The 18,398-nt window shown below is 42.3% G+C and overlaps 3 protein-coding genes across 11 annotated transcripts in view; 2 read left to right on the top strand and 1 right to left on the bottom strand.

Annotated features, from left to right (window-relative positions):
- SIRT5 (sirtuin 5) overlaps positions 1–8,072 on the top strand; it is a 28,355-nt gene extending 20,283 nt beyond the window's left edge. For all 8 annotated transcript variants that reach the window (XM_060308065.1, XM_060308071.2, XM_060308064.2 and 5 more), the window contains one exon: positions 7,566–8,072. In XM_060308065.1, coding sequence (XP_060164048.1) covers positions 7,566–7,641 — 76 coding nt within the window. In that variant the 3' untranslated portion in view covers positions 7,642–8,072. The remainder of the gene's footprint in view (positions 1–7,565) is intronic.
- Positions 8,073–9,901: 1,829 nt separating this feature from the next.
- Positions 9,902–15,424, top strand: NOL7 (nucleolar protein 7). Of its 2 annotated transcripts, XM_030881399.3 has the most exons (8): positions 9,909–10,840; positions 10,928–10,988; positions 11,584–11,642; positions 12,930–12,961; positions 13,202–13,289; positions 13,607–13,728; positions 13,807–13,884; positions 14,363–15,424. In XM_030881399.3, exons 1-8 carry the CDS (start codon positions 10,449–10,451, stop codon positions 14,437–14,439), a joined length of 909 nt encoding a protein of 302 aa, XP_030737259.2. In that variant the 5' UTR covers positions 9,909–10,448; the 3' UTR covers positions 14,440–15,424. The 2 variants fall into 2 exon arrangements, with proteins under 2 accessions (XP_060164055.1, XP_030737259.2); XM_060308072.2 differs by lacking the exons at positions 11,584–11,642; positions 13,202–13,289 and having other exon boundaries at positions 9,902–10,840.
- Positions 15,257–18,398, bottom strand: part of RANBP9 (RAN binding protein 9) — an 89,782-nt gene continuing 86,640 nt past the window's right edge. Inside the window, exon 14 of the mRNA XM_060308063.2 lies at positions 15,257–16,253. Coding sequence (XP_060164046.1) covers positions 16,123–16,253 — 131 coding nt within the window. The 3' untranslated portion in view covers positions 15,257–16,122. The remainder of the gene's footprint in view (positions 16,254–18,398) is intronic.

The raw sequence follows: 18,398 nt of genomic DNA, 5'->3' as shown, positions 1-18,398 counted from the left end.
GAAAGAAGAATCTTTTTAACAAGTGGTGCTGGAACAGCTGGATAGCCACCTGCAAAAGAATGAAGTTGGACCCCTTAATTACACCATAAACAAAAGTGGATCACAGACCTAAATGTAAGAGCTAAAACTATAAATTTCTTAAAATATAGGAGTAAATCTTTGTGACCTTAAGTTAGTCAAAGCCTCCTTGATATGACATCAAAAGCACAAGTAGCATAAGAAAAATGGAGAAATTGAACTTCATCAAAGTTAAAGCTTCTGTGCTTCAGTGGACACCACCACTAAAATGAAAAAGACAGTCCACAGAGTGGGAGAAAATATTGGCAAGTCTAATATTTTAAAGGAACTGGTATCCAGAGTATATAAAGAACGCTCACAACTCAATAATGAAAAGACGAATAACCCAATTAAAAAGTGGGCCAAAGATTTGAACAGATACTTCTCCAGATATATACATACATGGTCAATAGGCATATTGAAAAGATGCTGAGCATCATTAATCATTAGGGAAATGCAAAACCACAACCAGATACCACTTAACCACTAGCATGGCTATAATTTAAAGAATGGAGAATCCCAAGTGTTGGTGAAGAAACTGGACCCCTCCTACATCGCTGGTGGGAATGTAAAATGATTCAGCTGCTTTGGAAAAGAGTATGGTGGTTCCTCAAAAGAGTACATACACAGTTGACATATAACCCAGCATTCTACTCCTAGGTATGTGGTGAAGAGAAATGAAAATACATGTCTACACAGAAATGTGTACATGAATGTTTATAGTAGCATGGATCATAATAAAAAATGGAAACAACCCACATGTCCTTTAACTGATGAATGGATAAACAAAACTTGTTATCTATACAGTGGAACGTTATTCAGCCGTAAAAAGAATGAAGTACTGATACATGCTACAACATGGATGACGCTTGGAAACATTGTATTTAGTGAAAGAAGCCAGGCACACAAGATCACATATTGTATGATTCTGTTTTGTACGAAATATCCGGAATAGGCAAATCAGCAGAGACGGAAGGTAGATTAGTGGTTGTCTAGGGTTGGGGTAGGGAGGAATGGGGAGTAACCAACTGCTAATGGGTGCAGGTTTACTTTGGGATGATGAAAAGGTTCTAAAGTTGCTTGTGGCGATGGTTGTACAGTTCTGTGAATATACTAAAAAACCTGTTAAATTATACCTTTTAAATGAGTGGATTGTATGTGAATTACATCTCAATAAAGTTGTTCTATTAAAAAAGTTATTGTCTTCTAACCTATCCACTAAAATATTGTACATTGTGGCACTTACGTGTAGCACCTGGGCCACTTAGCATCATCAAAAGTAGCATCGCAGCCAGGTAACCCAAGCCTCTTGTCTGCTTGGAAGAGCATCAGAACGCTCCCAGGTGGGGACAGGGTAAATTTTCTGAAGCAGGAAATGTGGTTCATCCCCAAATTCTATTTTTATTCTAATGTGGCTTATTTTCAGTCAGTTGATCTCCAGCTCATCTCTAATAAGTGTACAGAAAAGTACACGTCATTGTAGAAAAGTAAAATGCAGATAGGGAAAAAGAAGAAAATAAAACTCGAGTGTTTCCACAGCCCAAGATAAGAGTTGGCCTCTGCCTTTCACGCTCAGGACTGACCAGCAAGGACTGGGCATCCATCGTGTTGGTCTTCACCTGAAAGGAAATGGAACTTGGTGGTTTTCCACGCAAGTTAAGAAGAGGTTCTTGGCACGTACCAATGATATCACTTCATAAGTTGGGCCTCCTCAAGCCGCAGACCTGCTGCAGCTGCTACTCTTCTTCAACCAGAATTCTTCAGCGTCACGTCCTGAAAACCTGCCGTGTCTCTGTTTAGACAAACAGGCTACTTGCTAGTCAGAGACTTGGATCGGATTTGGACAGCACCGACCACAAGCACCACGAGAACAGATGCTCGTGGGCTCCTTTGGGAGCCGAGACTCTCTGTACCACGGAGTCTGGGAATTTTCCCAGATGAGTATAACTGACCAGTGAAGCCAGCAATGCTTTTGTCTAGGCGTCACCGAAGCTGACATTTAGAAGAGGCCTGGGTGATCATCTTCTCATCCTACTCAGTGTTTCAAATGGGGAACCAAGCCCAGGGTGATTAAGAGGCTTGTTTAAACACGCAGCTCAACAAAAGCAGAAATTTCTCACATCTTATGTGTAACAGATGTTGGCTGAACTTTAGTTAGGTCAAGGGGTGGGCAAACTGCTGCCTGTAGGCCAAATGCACCCACCATGCTTTTTGTAAATAAAGTTTTATTGGAACCTAGCCACCGCCACATGTTCCTGTATTGTCTGTGGCTGCCGTTGAACTTCAACAGCGGAAGTGAGGAGTTGCAGCAGAGACCGTCAGGCCTGCAAAGGTGAAAAGATTTACTCTCTGGCTCTTTACAGAAAGCAAATTGCCAACCCCTGCTCTAGGTTAATAAGAAAAATGAAAATTGGAATGATACCTCCTTTTAACCTGATTTTCTTTGTTATCTAAATAGATAGTGGGAATGCTGCCTCTGTTTTAAACTTGGATCTCACAAGACTCCTTCGACCTTGTACAAGTTGTTTGGATTCTTTGCCCCAATTCTAATTTAGAGTCTAAGTCGTGTAGAATTTACCTCCCACTGAAATGTATTAATATTTTCAAGGTGTTAATTTAATTAGTTCCAGTTTTTTTTGTTTTCTTTCCCTGTCCCAGATGGTTGTCTTAGATGATTTCTGAAAAACCGTTACACTAGGCATTTTCAGATTTAGGCTTCAAGCTGTTACTCATTCCCAGAGGTCCTTGGCAAGTAAGGGTCTGCGTGCATTTGTTGAGGCGGAAGTGGGATTTGTGCTCCCGAGACGCTGGTGTGCAGGGCTCTCCAAGCACCCTGGCCCTCCACGCCCTGCGACCACCTGTTGTTCCTCTTTGCATTTCTCTAAACTTTGGAATTTAGTCAAAGCCCATAATTGTTTATTTAGCACCTACTATGTACTAGGCACTGCTCTGGGTGCTTAGGGTAGGATATATTAGTAAACGATACACAAACCCTACCGTGTGAAGATGGCATTCTAGCGGTGGAGGCAAACAGTACACAATAGGGATAATAAGTGCGCAGATTCTGTGGCCTATGACAAGTGGGGATTAGGCCGTGGGAAAAGCAGAGGTAGAGCTGGGGGGAGCAGGTGGGTCGCAGGACTCAGTGGGTGGGTGGGGGGAGCCTCACTGAGAAGAGGCCTGAGCAGACTTGGAGGAGGGGAAGGAGTTAGCTAAAGAGGTGTCTGGGCTGAGAGCTTTCCAGATGCCGGGACCAGCTGGAGCAAAGGCCCCAAGGGGAAAGCAAGCCTGGGCGGTTTGAGGGGCAGCAGGGAGGCCAGCATGCTTGGAGAGGAAGGAGCAGGGAGGCGCTCCAGGAGAGGTAGAGGGGTCGGTACGGTGAGGAAGTGACCTGTGTGCTGGGCAGGTGCTCCCAGAAGAAGCTCACTGCAGGTGGAGTTGAGAAGTCTCAGGAATTCTTAGCTAGAAGATGGTTTTATCGCTTGTCTTATTTATGTATTTACTCCTCAAGAGTATAAAGAGGTTAGTTCTTTTAATTTACAGCTGATCACATTTGATAGGGAAGGCCCGTGCTCTCCCAGGCAAAGGGGCCCTGTGGTCTGTTAACCAAAAAAGTCACTTAAAGCAAGAATATAATAAAAAAGGACACGTAAGTATTTCATTTTCATTTAAAGCATAAATGTGCATTCATTTGCCTTTTTTTTTCTGATAGAGCCAAAGGCCTTTTCGTTAGTGGGAATCTACTGACTGGAGCTCACCTTTCTTGCATAAATCATATTCATAATCCTCCTGGTGTTCCCCAAATTTCCCTGAGGAGAAAAATCACCTGAGCCTTTATTTTATAAAACAAAACAGATAACCAAGAAAATCAGACCCCAAGGCGCCGGTCTGGACTTCCTGAGTCAGAATAGCCAGGGCAAGAGGGCTGTTTATTTGTATATTTAACGAGTGACCTAGGTGATTCTTATCATCAGGAAATCTTGGAAAACACTGGAATACAACTCCTGGTTTAGATATTTTTCTGTTTATTTGTGTTTTTGGGGGGGCCATGCTGTGAGGCTTGCAGGAACTTAGTTCCCCCACCAGGGGTTGAACCCACGCCCTCGGCAGTGAAAGCACAGCGTCCTAACCACTGGACCACCAGGGAATTCCCTGTTTTTTCTTTTTTTAAGTGGAGAAAGAACATACAAAAAAACTTTGAAGCATTTTCCCCTCATCTTGTCCACCTACATCTAATTTGACAGAATTGTTTTTAATAACATGTTTTGTCTTTCCAAAGCATTCAGCTAATTTTCCTAGAAATAATCCTCTTTTAATAGCTATATTTTTGCATTAATTAAATTTTTAATTAAATTGGATCATTACATTAACCAATAAAAGTGGCATGAACATATTCTGGGCAAAACACCAGTGGTCTTGGTTATCCTACAATGGGAGGGATGAGGGGAGAGGCACCGGCCTGCTAGAACAGGGGTCTTCAAACACCTTTGTTCTTGTACCCCGTTTACACTTTTTTTTTTTTTTTTGCGGCACGTGGGCCTCTCACTGCCGTGGCCTCTCCCGTTGCAGAGCACAGGCTCCGGACGCGCAGGCTCAGTGGCCATGGTTCACGGGCCCAGCCGCTCCGTGGCATGTGGGACCTTCCCGGACCGGGGCACGAACCCGCGTACCCTGCATCGGCAGGCGGACTCTCAACCACTGCGCCACCAGAAAGCTCCCCCGTTTACATGTTTAAACTTGACATCTAAAATTTATCAAAATCATTGAAAAAGATGTGATTCTGAATTACTGGAAATAAAATACCGACATTTAAAAATAAAACTGCCATTATCCTAAACTGCCATTTGAATGTATCCAGTCAAATCGAAATGTCACAACTGCTTGATACCCACGTCATCCATTTACAGAATAAATATACAAGCCCTTTTTAACAATGAGAACCTTCACCTTTTTTCTTTTTCTCTTTGAACTGGTATTCCCATCCTACTTCTACCGTAGAAATTTATATTAATGTATTTTTATGCTTGAAAATCTTTTGTTGACTATCCTATTATATTCTGCTGTAAAATATATGAGTTACTGAACTATTTTCAAGTTCTTTAAAACTTAAAAATTGTTCCATTGAAAAATTCTTGTAGATGGAATTATCACTGCAGTAATTTATAGTACTAAGTTGTTGAAAACAACAAATGATACATTTTGATTAATAATTCCATAAAAGTAAAACTATGGGAAATGCACCTCTTAATAGATGCATGGGGCATGAGTTTTTTGAATTAGTTCGGGTATCCATGGCTGAGTATTACGCATTGTTAGAAGGAGACGGAGTTCATGTTGTTGTAGCCCAGTCGGCCTGTGGTCACAGGAAACCTGTATTCTGAGAAGATCAGGTTTCCTGACCCACTGCAGTGAGCAAGACCCCAGAGGAGCCGCGGGGCATGTCCCCAAACAAAGGAAAAGATGGAGTTATTATAGGATTTGGAAGGAGGGTTGAGTTCAGGTAAAGTTTAAATGAAGCAGTTTTTGATAGACTCAGCAACTAGCAGGGCTGTGGGTGTGGAGAGGGGTCAGATCTTCTCTGGCTGCAAAGTGGCCGCAAGGTCCTGTTTCCTTGAAGGTAGATGTGGAACCCTGGTCCCAGACATCCCTTACCTGGAGCTCTGCACCTGGGTTGGAAGTAAGGCTGCTTCTCGGAGGCTTAGGTCCTCCAGATGCAGGATATTTCATTCTTTACTGCCGTCATACTGGTAGTGTATGATTTTAGAGGACAGAATTCCTACTCAGTGAGTAACAAAGCAGTGGTCGCTCAAAGAAGGGAGTTGTTATGATACTGTGCAGCTTGTCCTGGGGGGAAAAAATTGTGTTTCTTACTAGCTTTGCAGCTGGCTGTGTCTGTGTCTCTAATTCCAGTCTGAGGGATGGCAGGGAAGATTTTTACTGGCCGAGCTAAATTTTGCCTTTTCAATGTCCAATGTCAATTGTAATTCTTTGTTTTTGCTTTTTTAAAAAAATATTTATTTACTTGGTTGCACCGGGCCTTAGTTGCAGCAGGCGGGCTCCTTAGTTGTGGCACATGGGCTCCTTAGTTGTGGCAGGCGGGCTCCTTAGTTGCAGCTTGTGGGCTCCTTAGTTGCAGCATGCATGTGGGATTTAGTTCCCTGATGAGGGATCAAACCCAGGCCCCATGAATTGGGAGCGCAGGGTCTTATCCACAGGGAAGTCCCAGTTTTTGCTTTTTATAGATGAAAGTACTGAGAAACCTGGGCCTCATAAACCCTGGGCGTGAAAGGAATTTCATTATGGCATCGCCACTCAGATTTTGGACCGCCTTCCAAGTTATACGCTGAAATACCCATAGTAATCTTGAATCACGTTTAGTGATCTGTTCATTGACAACTCTATAAGACCCTCTTTCAATTTTACTGAAAGCAAGGATGAAACGGCCCTGCTCGCATGTGTTAGCCGGTCTTTAGAAACCGTTTGTTTTCTCAGATCCTCACCGATATTTCAGACATCCCTTTCTTTTCACGTTCTGGGATAAGGCGCCATTGTAAGGTTTGGGATGGGTGAGGTGAGCTGCAGCTTGCTTTGGTAAATAGGGAGGAGGGTGAATGTGGAAAGGGGCACAAGGAAGAACATGTGGAAGCTGAGGCTCTCCGTGCCTGGCTGTGCTTCTCGGAAAATCCTCAAGGGACTGTGCTGGGGCGGAGCTTTTTAGTGGCCAGTGTTCCACATGCTGCCAGTGGTAGAAGGATCAGAGAGGCCATTTGGTCGGGGATGTCTGTTCGTGGCACAGAGAACAGAGTATTCAAGGGCTAAGGCATTCATGATTTGTGTTGTATCAAGAATAAGTAATATGACGAAATGCTTTTTTCATTTTTAACTGTGCTCAGTTGATTTTCTTATTAACGATACACTAGAATTAGTTGGGTATTTTTTCCCCCTGTCCTAAGTGTTTTCCCTTGAAGGAAGCAGAAGTCGTTGGTTTTTCTTCTTTTCTCTCCCTCCTCTTTCTTGATCTTTCTCTTTTTCCTACTTTCTGACTGCAAGTCAGGGCTAGTCGCGAGTTCAGTGGACGGCTGCAGAGGCCTGTGGCCTCAGGTAAAGTCCGTACGGTCCACATGGCGCATGAGGCTCTTTTTTTCTTGTCCTTATTACCTGTCAGTAAGATTTTGTAAAACTTACAATATGTCAGTTATGAGTTTGGCAAAGCAATCACAAAATACAACCATGTCTCCCCTTCTTCCTTAAAAGAAAATCCTTATTTATAGCACCTAAATTCTAAGCAATTGCTTTCCCAAATTCCCTTGGTGACAGGGGCCAACCCATAGTGAAGTGTCTGCATTTGGAGTTTTCAGAAACTAGATGAAAGAACTGGGCACAGAAATGCGTAAGACCGCATTTGTGAGAATGTGAATTTTACTCTGGTTGTAACTAAGAAAGTTGACTTGCTGAAGCAGAATGTTCATCTTGCTCCTAACTCTGCTGTGTTTGTCCTGCTATTTCAGGTTTCATTTCCAGGGGCCATGTGGGACGACGCTTCCTGAAGCCCTTGCGCCTCATGAAACTGAAACTGTTTCTTAATTGCCCTGAGGAAGGAAGAAATCACAGTGCATCTATAAGTACCAGGCCACCAACAGGAGAAACAGTCTTGTGGATGGTGAGCTGAATACTGAAAGGTCTGAATGTATCTTCTGGAATCCAAACTGCTGATAAGTGATGGGACTTAGAGGAAATAGTAGTAAACGTGTTTAGAAGGAGAAGTCACAGAACTTCTCAAGTCAATTCACGTTATCTGGTTTGAACTAAACATAAGATACCTCTGATGTGTTTGGTTGGTTACCGGGAGGGAAACAACTTTGTAATTAGATTGTCTAAAAAAAGTAATTTTTTTTTTTTGGTATTTGGGTAGAGGGGTAAAACCCTGGTATTTCTGATTTTTGTGCAAGGTTTGGTGGAAAATAAAATCCCTTTCTACAGCAGGTAATTGACTGTATAAAGGTGTTACCCCAAGAGATATCTTTGTTGGGGACTTTCTCTTGTCAATGTTTATCTTGTTTGGCTGCCTAACCTCAGTTCCAGGGGGATAGCTTTCAACAAGAATTCAGGCAAGGAAGGAAGAGAAATTAGCAGTAAGGTAGAAAATCAGGATGAGAAAAAAGAATAATGCAAATATATGGACTCCAAGGACAAACACAGCTGCCTAAAATTTAGCACTGGGCTTCCGAGCGGACAAGGAGGAAAGGGAGAGGTGATGGTTGGTCGTTCCTCAATATTATAAACACAGAAGGACATTTCTCACTATCATCAACACACACTTCCCCCGACGCTGAATTTTGAAGGGAGTTTTTCCCGTGGGACTTGAAAGTTTTATGCTCATACTACCTCTGCGTAAAGTAGGAAGAATACAGCCCTCTCCTCAAGTCCCACCATCTCATGCAGCTCCCAGGGATGCCTGCTGCCGGCAAGGCAAGCATCAGAGGCCTGACGGAGGAGCGGCCTTCAGTAAACAGCGCATGAAGGTCGTACATAACTAGCTCCCTTGGATCAGGTGGGCTCCCTGGGTGATTATGCAGCTGGTCCATATCATCCCCACCCACCCCTTACAAAATTGCATTTAATATTACACCCTTGGCGTTTGTAGAAGTAGATGACAAGATGCCGTGACATAAAACTTTGTACTGCATTTGCAAGTCACGCCTTTTAATAAATCCCAAGTATCCTTTGCATGGGCAAGAGGGGCGCCCATAACCCACAGGGAGTCTGAAAGATCAGCCAGGCACCCTGAGGGCTCCCGTCAGATGCTTTTACGTGGGTGGGTCAAAGCACGCACACTGACGGGACTTGTAATACTTATAATGCAGGTTTTGTACATAAAATACCATCATTCACTTCTAGCAGGTTTGTTGTAGGGCTTCTCAAAAGTGTACTGTATACAATTCCCTAGTGTTAGCAGTGATGGAAGTCAGAACACTGTTTCAGGGAGTCGGACTATATTTTTAATTCGTAATTTCTATCTGACCAAGATCCAGATATTTCAGAACTGTTCTTTGCAACTCCCTTCCTACTAGGTTGTTGGTACCAGTAGCTGTTTTTGTTTCTGTTTTGTCAATTTTGTTCATGTTTTGGTCTTGTTTTTAAACTAGGAATTGCTTCCAAATCAGAGCAGAGGAAAAGCGAATTGAAAATACTCCACAGTTTATGTGCGGTAGGATTATTCAATTCAATTCAATATTTACTGAACATCTGCCGTATGACAGACATTAGAAGTACAGTGCTTAGAGAGAGATGGACCGTCCCTCAAGGAGTTCACAAAGACTGGGTTGGGACAATTGTCATATGAACTGGTAAACAGCATGGAAGCTATAGTTACAGAAATTTGTTCAAGATTCAGAGAATGCAATTAGAGATGAGCAGAGTGGGGATGGGGTCGATCTTAAGGTGCTTGAAGTCTTTAAGAGGAAGTCAGCCTGGGTGGGAGTTTCTGAAGGTATAAATAGGAGTTCCAAGGGCAGAGTGTGTGTCACTAGAGCATGTCCAAATGCAAGGTAAATAAGAAATAGCTTGGTTTGTTCAGAGAAAGATGAATCTTTTGCTATCGTATAATGGGTGGGAGAAGATAAACACAAAGGTCATGAAGGGCCACGTATGCTAGGAAATGAAATAAGTATACTTGGGGCGGGGGCGGGGGCATAAATATACACAGTATGGGGGGTTGCGTCACTAAGTGACGGTAGGATGGGCAGACACCGTGCAAGGTCCTGGGGTTACAGCAGGGAACCGGGGAGGGGGGTCCCCGCTCTCAGTGAGCTCACGTTCTAACGGGAGAGTCAGACAACAAGCTGTTAAGGCGAGGAGTCAGTGATGGACACAGAACAGGCAGTGGCCGAGGGCTGGTGGTCAGGGATGCCCGTGAGAGGGCGGCCGAGGTCGCCACGCCCACGTTTGGTGCTGAGGATCGATTTAAATCCGAGTCTGTCGACCTTGTCTCTCGTCGGCGACAACAGGGCTGAAAGGCATGGGGTCCTGCCGCTATAGCGCACTTCTTCCTTTTGAAACTGCACTTCTGTGGGGAGTGCGGAAAGCCGAATATCGACCAAGCGGATCTCGGAGCTAAAAAAGGCGGAGATAGGGCGACTGGGGCTTGTGGTCACCGGAGGCGGGACCTGCGAGCCCACCCCAAGGAGCGCGAGGACCCAGCCAACCCTGCACCCGGCATCCCCGCCAAGGAGGCAGCAGGATGTATCTTTCCTGCCTAGAAACCACGGCCACCTGCCCTCGCAGTCGTGCGCGAGGAGGGAGCCGCGAGGCCTCCTGCGCGCAGCCCCGGAGCCGGGCGGAAGGGAAGGGCCCCCAGCTTTCCTCAGGCCACGCCCGTCCCCGCTCTGCGCATGCGCCTCTGCATAGCTCAATGGGGCCTCGGAACCTGCAGAGGGCGACAGAACCCGCGGCGCCTGCCTTTTACGTCACGCTCCGCTTGCGTGCTGATTCCGGGTCAGAGGTCGGGCGCAGCTTGGGTCATGGTGCAGCTCAGACCGCGCGCGTCCCGCGCTCCGGTTTCGGCGTCGGCGATGGTGGACGAGGGCCAGCCCGCCTCGGAGGAGGAGGCGGAGCACGGCCTGTTGCTCGGGCAGCCGAGCAGCGGCGCGGCTGCCGAGCCGCTGGAGGAAGACGAGGAAGGGGACGATGAGCTTGACGACGAGGCCCCGGAGGAGCTGACTTTCGCCAGCGCTCAGGCGGAAGCGAAAGAAGAGGAGCGGCGAGTTCGCGAGACCGTGCGCAGGTTCGGAGCCCGCGGCCGGGCGGGGAGAACCGCCCCTTCCCATCCCGCTCGTCCCTGCCCGCACTGACTTGTCGCCTTTTCTCCCAGGGATAAAACGCTTCTGAAGGAGAAGAGGAAGCGACGCGAGGAGTTGTTCATCGAACAGAAGGTTGGAGGGGAGGGCGGCGTTTCACAACACGGCTCGGGGTAGAATTCAAAGTTGCTAGGATGTGGGGTAGAGGAAAGTCGCTAATATTTTCTTCTGACTACAGTGACAAGGTGCTCGTGCTCTTTGCTGTCCACCGATTGAAAAAGGGAGTGGGAAGAAGTGGGAACCTGAAATCGTAGGGTCAGCCCCACCTCTGACGCTCGGCGGAAGTAGTTTATTTGAAACTGGGTCGCCGTGAGAATTAAGTGCATTGGAAACTAAGGGCCGTTCCAACATGGAGGATGATTGACGTGCTCTCTGCTGTTTAGCAGATTGGCCACAGAACTGACTCCATATGGACGTGATATTAACTGCTTCCAGTGTATGATAGTGACCTGAGGGTTCCAGCCTTCACATCTTCCAAAGAATGTGGAATAGTTTCTGAGATGCTTGGTCCCAGTCTTCCCACAGCTTAGAGATAGTGGAGGGCGGTGTTCAGCCCAATTCATTTATTTGCCTAGAGGTAGGGCTGTCCTTAAAATGGTAACTTTTAAAAGCAATCCAGGGCATACTGTCGTGTACCTCACTTTTAATTGATTTTTAAAACGTTTTTAAGAAAAGAAAACTTCTTCCAGATACTATTCTAGAGAAGTTAACTACAGCTTCACAAACTAGGTAAGTAATGGATCTCGTTTTATTACTTGCCTGCATACAGTCTTTGAATTACATATTGGTACATTTATTTGAACTCAAATAACTGAAGAAATTGTAAAGTCTAAATTAAAAAGCTACACAGTATTTGAATTTGGCGGGACAGGCTGAGGGAAATATTCCACTTCTTTTCAGTCTTCTGGTTTTTATAATGTTTGTTGTTTTCCCCATAGGTAACTAGTTTCTGAGTTGCTGATCCCAGTGTGTTCATTCAATACGTTGTGGGCCACTGTCATTGTACTAGGGGTAGGATAGATGGTGTGAATAAAACAGTGTTTTGAAATTTATCCTTTAGTGGAGTAGCAGGCAATTATCCATAGGCTTCTAAAACTCAAGCTTGTCCCATACTTGCCCTATCTGCCGCTAACCTGGCCTCCCTCCTCGTTCCGCATTTCACTTAGCAGCTCTGACATCCACTGCACGTTTAAAGCTACTTTTCCTCATCTGTGCCAGGGAATCAATCAAACCATACTTAATTTACATTTCTAAATATTTGCTTTCCCCCCTCCCCATTCCCCCTTATCTCCTCTTACTGCTTTCAGTTTAGAAGTTTAGCCCTGCATCTTTGACTTAGGACAGTGGTTCTAAAATTTTCAGTAAAAGAACTTTTTCCAGAGTTACTCGGTTTCTGGATACATCACGGTGACAAAGTCCTTTTCACCTTTCAAAACCAAGTCCAGATGTCACCTGTCTTCTCTCACTCCCTCTACCCCATCGCTCGCCCCAACATCGAGCTTTTCCAGTGTGCAAGTGCTTCTGTGTAGATATCTCATTGTATTTTGCCATTTGTCTTTCTCTCCATTAGACCGCACTTCTTGAGGCTATAAATTCTTGTCTCTATCCTCGTTTGTGTCTAAATTGTTCAATTAATGCTTCGAGATCTCTCCAAATAAAGTGAGGCAGGCCTACCACCTTTCACTTTGTATTTCAAATACTGTACTATATAATTCTTAAATATTTCACTTTAACTCTGTTAACCACAACAGTCTGCTTTGGAAGCCTGCTAATATATTTTCAGATTTTAAATTCTGAGAAGATATTCCCAACCTAGTATAGTTTGTTGATTTTGAGTTGTCAGTTCACTGGGGAGAGACTCTTTCTTTCTAAAGATCCTAAGTAAAAACTGAGAATGGTGGTAGTAAAGGGGGGGGGAGGGGTATCTTATTTGTAAAACCAGATGAAATTTTGTAACAGGTTGAGTCACCTTTGCTCTCTGCCATCCCAATTAGTGTTCTTCTTGTTCTTCCTTAGTGTGAAGAAATCACCCGCAAAGTTGAAAGAAGGTATGAACTATTCTAATTTAAATAACTTCTCATTAAGTGTCAACTGCATTTGCAGATATTTGCAGTCAAATGTTACTGACCCTTAGAAAGAGCATGGGAACAGGCCTGCCAGTTGTAGCTTATTTCTTACAAATAAAAACCACACACTGGTGTGCAGTGGGTATTTAAAGTGAACTCCAGTATGTGTTCCTGATTTATTTTTACACCAGTGCTAATTAGAAATATAACTCAATGTTTTAGTGAATTTGCAAAAGAAAAATGAAGAATGTGAGAAAGGAAGTGACTCAAAGAAAGCTAAAGAAAAAGTGCAAAAAGTACAGACTGTTGGGTAAGAAGAGTCTTCTTTTTTTGTGTGTAGGATGTAAAGACCTTTGGAGGAGAGTATTGGCTTAATTAGTAGCAGTTTCAGATTGGATCCTCTGTGGAAAGTTTTTGGTATTTATATTTAAAAAAATATTTATTTGCTCTACTAAGATGTAAACATTACTTGTAAAATAGTCCTGTAATTTAGTTTTATCATCTTACCCGTGCATATACAAAATTAGGACTTGGGATATTGTTTTCCACTATTTGAGTCAACTAACAAAAATACTTTATTTTGAAAATAAGCACTGCCTCATTTTGACCTTTCGTATTGATTACCAGCCAGAATAAAAGCTACTTGGCTGTAAGGCTGAAAGACCAAGATTTGAGAGATTCAAGGCAAGAAGCGGCCAAAGCCTTCATACAAAATTGTTTATATGGTCCTGGAACCAACAGAACTACTGGTAATTTCTTTATGGACTATTTTTCTCCCTTTTAACTGCAAGTTAAACAAAGCAATGATAAATAATTCTCTTTCCTAGTAAACAAGTTCCTGTCTCTTGACAACAAGAGGTTACCGGTGAAAAAGGCCGCAGCCCAGTTTTTGAATAATGCTTGGGGTAAGATTCAGCTTTATTCTCTGAATCTGATAGTTTTATATATTGAATAATGTTCTTTAAAAAAAAAAATTTTTGTTTATGTGGCTGTGCTGGGTCTTAGTTGTGTGCGGCACGTGGGATCTTCACTGCCACGTGTGGGATCTTTAGTTGCGCGTGCAGGCTCTAGTTCCCTGACCAGGGATCGATCCCGGGCCCCCTGCATTGGGAGCACAGTCTTAACCACTGGACCACCAGGGAAGTCCCTGAAAGATGTTCTTTTTTAAGGAGATAGTAAATACTCATGCAGTATCGATGTTTTTCTTACAATGGCTTCTATTACTATTTTAAACTTGCTTCTGAAGAATAGGTCAGTGTAGTATGTATGCACATGTACCTAATTTTAATATTTACACTCATGTGTTAACTAGAAAATTTGGAATTGTTTCTTGGGGATTTTATCTCTTTATTATTCTTAACTGCACAAAACCTTCTATTCTAGCATCCCAGAAAAAACAAAATGCCAAGAGGTTTAAAAGACGTTGGATGGTCGTAAAGATGAAAACTTCTAAGAAGTAAATCAAAGCTAAATGAAGAACGAGGACTTTGTATGTACAGAACTTATAAATTTTTAGTTTAGAGCATTTAATTTTTCTGAAAAGATTAATAAAAGACTTACAAATCATTTTAGAGGGTCATTATAAAAATCGTAAGTCTGTTTGGGGTAGTACCCAGTCACATGTCATCCATGGAGTATAAGTAATTGTGCCTTATAGTCTTTGAGCATCCTGGAAGAAAAAGCAGTTTAAAAGGACTTGTTTTCCTTTCTTTTTATAATTGTTTACCCATTTTACTGAACACAAGCAGTGCCCACACCAGTAGGGCTCCTCTGCTACCCCTCCCCCCTCCCCTGCAGGGTGTGTGGCAGGAAAAGTCTTCCACTACAGCTCTCAGAAGCTTTAGTTTCTTGGATATTTTTGTGCTATTGATGAGAATTTCACAGAATACGAGGAAGAGTGCAGTATCTAAGTGTAGCTAGATAATCTGTTCTTTTTTAAAAGAAGGTTTACCAAACCAAAGGACATGGTTGTTTGTTATCCTGTTGAACAGCTTGTTTTTATGTTTTACTTTTAACCAGTTTGGGAGTTTGCTGTAAAAATGGCAAGTCACATGCCATATTATGATTGTGAAAACAAGAAGATTCATTTCCTGCTTTCTTTCTGTATCACCCGTAGTATCGGGTTTGACCCTAATCCACAGAGGCCAGTAAACTCAAGGCAGTCTGAGGTTGCAGAACTCAGATTTATAGTAGCAACCACTCATTTTAGTTGTTCTAACTTTATATTAATCGTGAGAAGTATGCCAGTACCTAATATAAATTCAATTGACACTCTAGTATCTGTAGAAGTAAATTTTTAATGGCTGGTTAATTATATCACTACATTTTTATTGCAATATAGTACTCATTTAAGCACTTAAAAATGGAAGGTGTACAAAGATTAAATTAAGACACGGTAAATTGACTAAATATTTGGTTTTTATATAAATAAAGGTCATGACCACACTGTTGACATGTAATACTGTTATAATACAACAGTTAAACTTGTGAGTCTACAACAGAAGTCTCTGTAGTTAAACAGGAAACAAAGTTGAAAAAGACCATGTTAAAACAAAACTACTGGGACTTAACAGGTCGGGATTGTAAGTAGCAACAAACATATTCACTCAGCTCCTGAGTATTTCAAGTTTTACAGTACACATTAAAAATGATTTCTTCCATCAACACTATAAATTCAAACTGTCAGATGTTTATGCATTTTGCAAGTTACACTGATTGAATTGCTTACATGGGAGCGGGGGTCAGAACACCTCCCAATTTGAAGTTTACATCACCCACATGCTAACACAAACACAACTTGTTCCGTTTCCTTCCCCCCACTCTCCCCCCAACAAAGAAGGCAGGATTTTTTGGTTTCTTTTAGGTAATTGTTTTAAAGGATTTGTGATGATCAATTTGAACGTCTGAAATTCAGTAATATTTAACTCTTAGACAACTAAGAGGTTAAAGATGGAAAATAATTTCTCCTAACACTAAGTTAGAAAATCATTTGCATCATGCTGTAAACTAGGAAGCAATGTAAAGCAACAAAAACCTGTCCCCAGTACATAATTTAAAAAATCTAAATTTCAAATCAGCAGAACTGGTCTACTTCCATGTTGACTATATGCCACAATATAAGTGTGAGCTCCGTGAATGCATAGCTAATGTAGGTAGTCTTCCACTGTGGCAAAAGCACAGGATCCAATTCCTGATCGAGCCATCAGTCCTAGACACTGTGTGGCCTGTCCCATGGCTAGGGCAAGTGGAGGTTGCTTTGGCAGATTGTGGGTTTCTGAGGAAAAATGATTAAAAATGGAAATAGCAATTAGCAATATATTTCAAACAACGTCTCTCAATCAGGAAAATACTGCATTACTTACAAAATTACCGATGTCTATACTGCTCTTAACTACCTAGCTAGCTAGCAAAGGTGGTTTTTAAGCAAACAGCACATGCCTTGGACATCTACTCTGACAAGGTAATATGGTTACTGGGTATTCAAGTAATAAGAAAAAATTCTTGCAGAATTAGACTTTCAAGGTGTTAGACACTCAAAAACTTCCACATTTACTATGATGAAAACGATGTAATTATCTAATGTTTGCAGTGGGGAGTAAGGAATATTTAGTATTTCCCTGCTATTTTTCCAAGGTCAATTGACATTACCAAAGAAAACGGCACCAGGTTTTCGGTACAAGTTTCACTGATGGATTCTTCCCCTTCTGGGAACAGGACCCAACAGAGGCTGCCGAATCCTTTCCACGGCATGTTGGTGAATGTCATTTGGGTTGGTAAGGGAGCAGGTGGTGATGGTGACCACGAGAGACAACTGAGCCCAACGACCCTATAGTCTGAGGAGTTAATTTACAATTGATAGGATAAACATCTGTAAAAATCACCATTAAATGGAATTTTCAGGGCCCTACCTACCAGACATTTGTCAGACAGCTGTAGTACAAATGTAACCATCAGCAAAATTCATTCTTTGCCAGAAATGAAAAACTGGACTAATGATAAAAGTGACCAAACCCATAGAAGCTGATAACTTTTCCTTGTGTGCAGGTGTCCAAATTTTAATTTTAGGCAGATTCCCAGTTAGTAAAATTACTAATCAGTCCTTGTAGGCACAGCTGACAGCAGGGCAAGAACAGTGATCCAGGGCTGGTTAAGGCTCCATGTGGTTGGTTCTGAGGCTGCACATAGCGGTGGGAGAAAGAGAAGTTCCGGAAGGGATGAGGCAGAAATAAAGGGAGCAGGTTCCGGACTTAAGGTGTAAGGGGAAGTAACACAGGATGAAGAATATTAGAATACAGATAATGCAAGAAAAGATGCACACGCTGGTGAAAAGTGGTCTGTGGGTTAAGATTATTCAAGTACTAGCTCTTCTCTGGCAAGATGCTCTTCAGCTAAATTCTGATGGTGATACATTTTTTGGTCAACTCTAAGCAGGAATGACTTTATAAACTAACTCTGCCTCAGCTAGAATCAGGAACAATTTAATTTTTACACAAAATCAACATAACAATAAACAATGAAAAGGAAACCATCCTTTCAAAAATATCTCTTGAAGGTTCACAGGGAAGTAACCTTGCTCAGAGGTAAGCACATTACAGTTTTATTTTGGCCGAGGGAGGCACATCTGTAAGCATCTTTAAATTTTTTTAGCATATGAAACTCACAGGAATTACAGATCATATAACTTGAAGCACTATTTAGAGGTGAAGCTGTATAATACAGCACAGTTTATAAATATGCACACATACATCCACAGCAATTTCAGTCTCATTACTTTTGCAAGAATTATATACATTTAATATAAGTTTAAGCACTGTTTACAGCTGAACTACATAATACATGGCACAACATGTAAGAATACACATGTCCTGGATAATGGTCCTAAGCAATTTACTACTGAAAATTTTAATTCCCCTGGAGAACCCAAGATTTTTAACTGTCATAAGAAAACTGTTCACTTTTCAAAAATTCTTTTGAAGTCTGAGTGTTTACCTAGATACAAAGCAATTTAGGGCTTCATGATTACCTATAATGTAGTCATTTCAAAAGGACAATTACAGTAAACCATTATTTGCCCTACGATCCCAGCACTGCTACTAAGTACACTTATTTTTACCAATAAAGCTAAATGAATTTCGTATAACCAAAGAAAATACACATTACCCAAAGAAAATTCACATTGAATTTGTATAACAAAAAACACTACTACTATTCCAGAACTTCAGTGTTAGACCATAACACCATGAATTAATAATGAATTTCAGAAGGACAAAGAAGCAGATTAAGGCCCAAACGTGCATACTTTTAAACTGCTTCCTTTACATTCCAGCCACATGAGCCCTGGCCTTCACTCCAACAAGTCTCTCTGTGTGACACTGATCCTATCTAAGATAGTTTCAGACATAAACCTAACAGGGCCAAA

The sequence above is a fragment of the Globicephala melas genome, chromosome 11 (genome assembly GCF_963455315.2).
Source record: "Globicephala melas chromosome 11, mGloMel1.2, whole genome shotgun sequence".
NCBI lineage: Eukaryota > Metazoa > Chordata > Mammalia > Artiodactyla > Delphinidae > Globicephala > Globicephala melas.
Note: the sequence above shows the minus strand (reverse complement) of the source record. Positions and strands in the feature narration are given on the sequence as shown.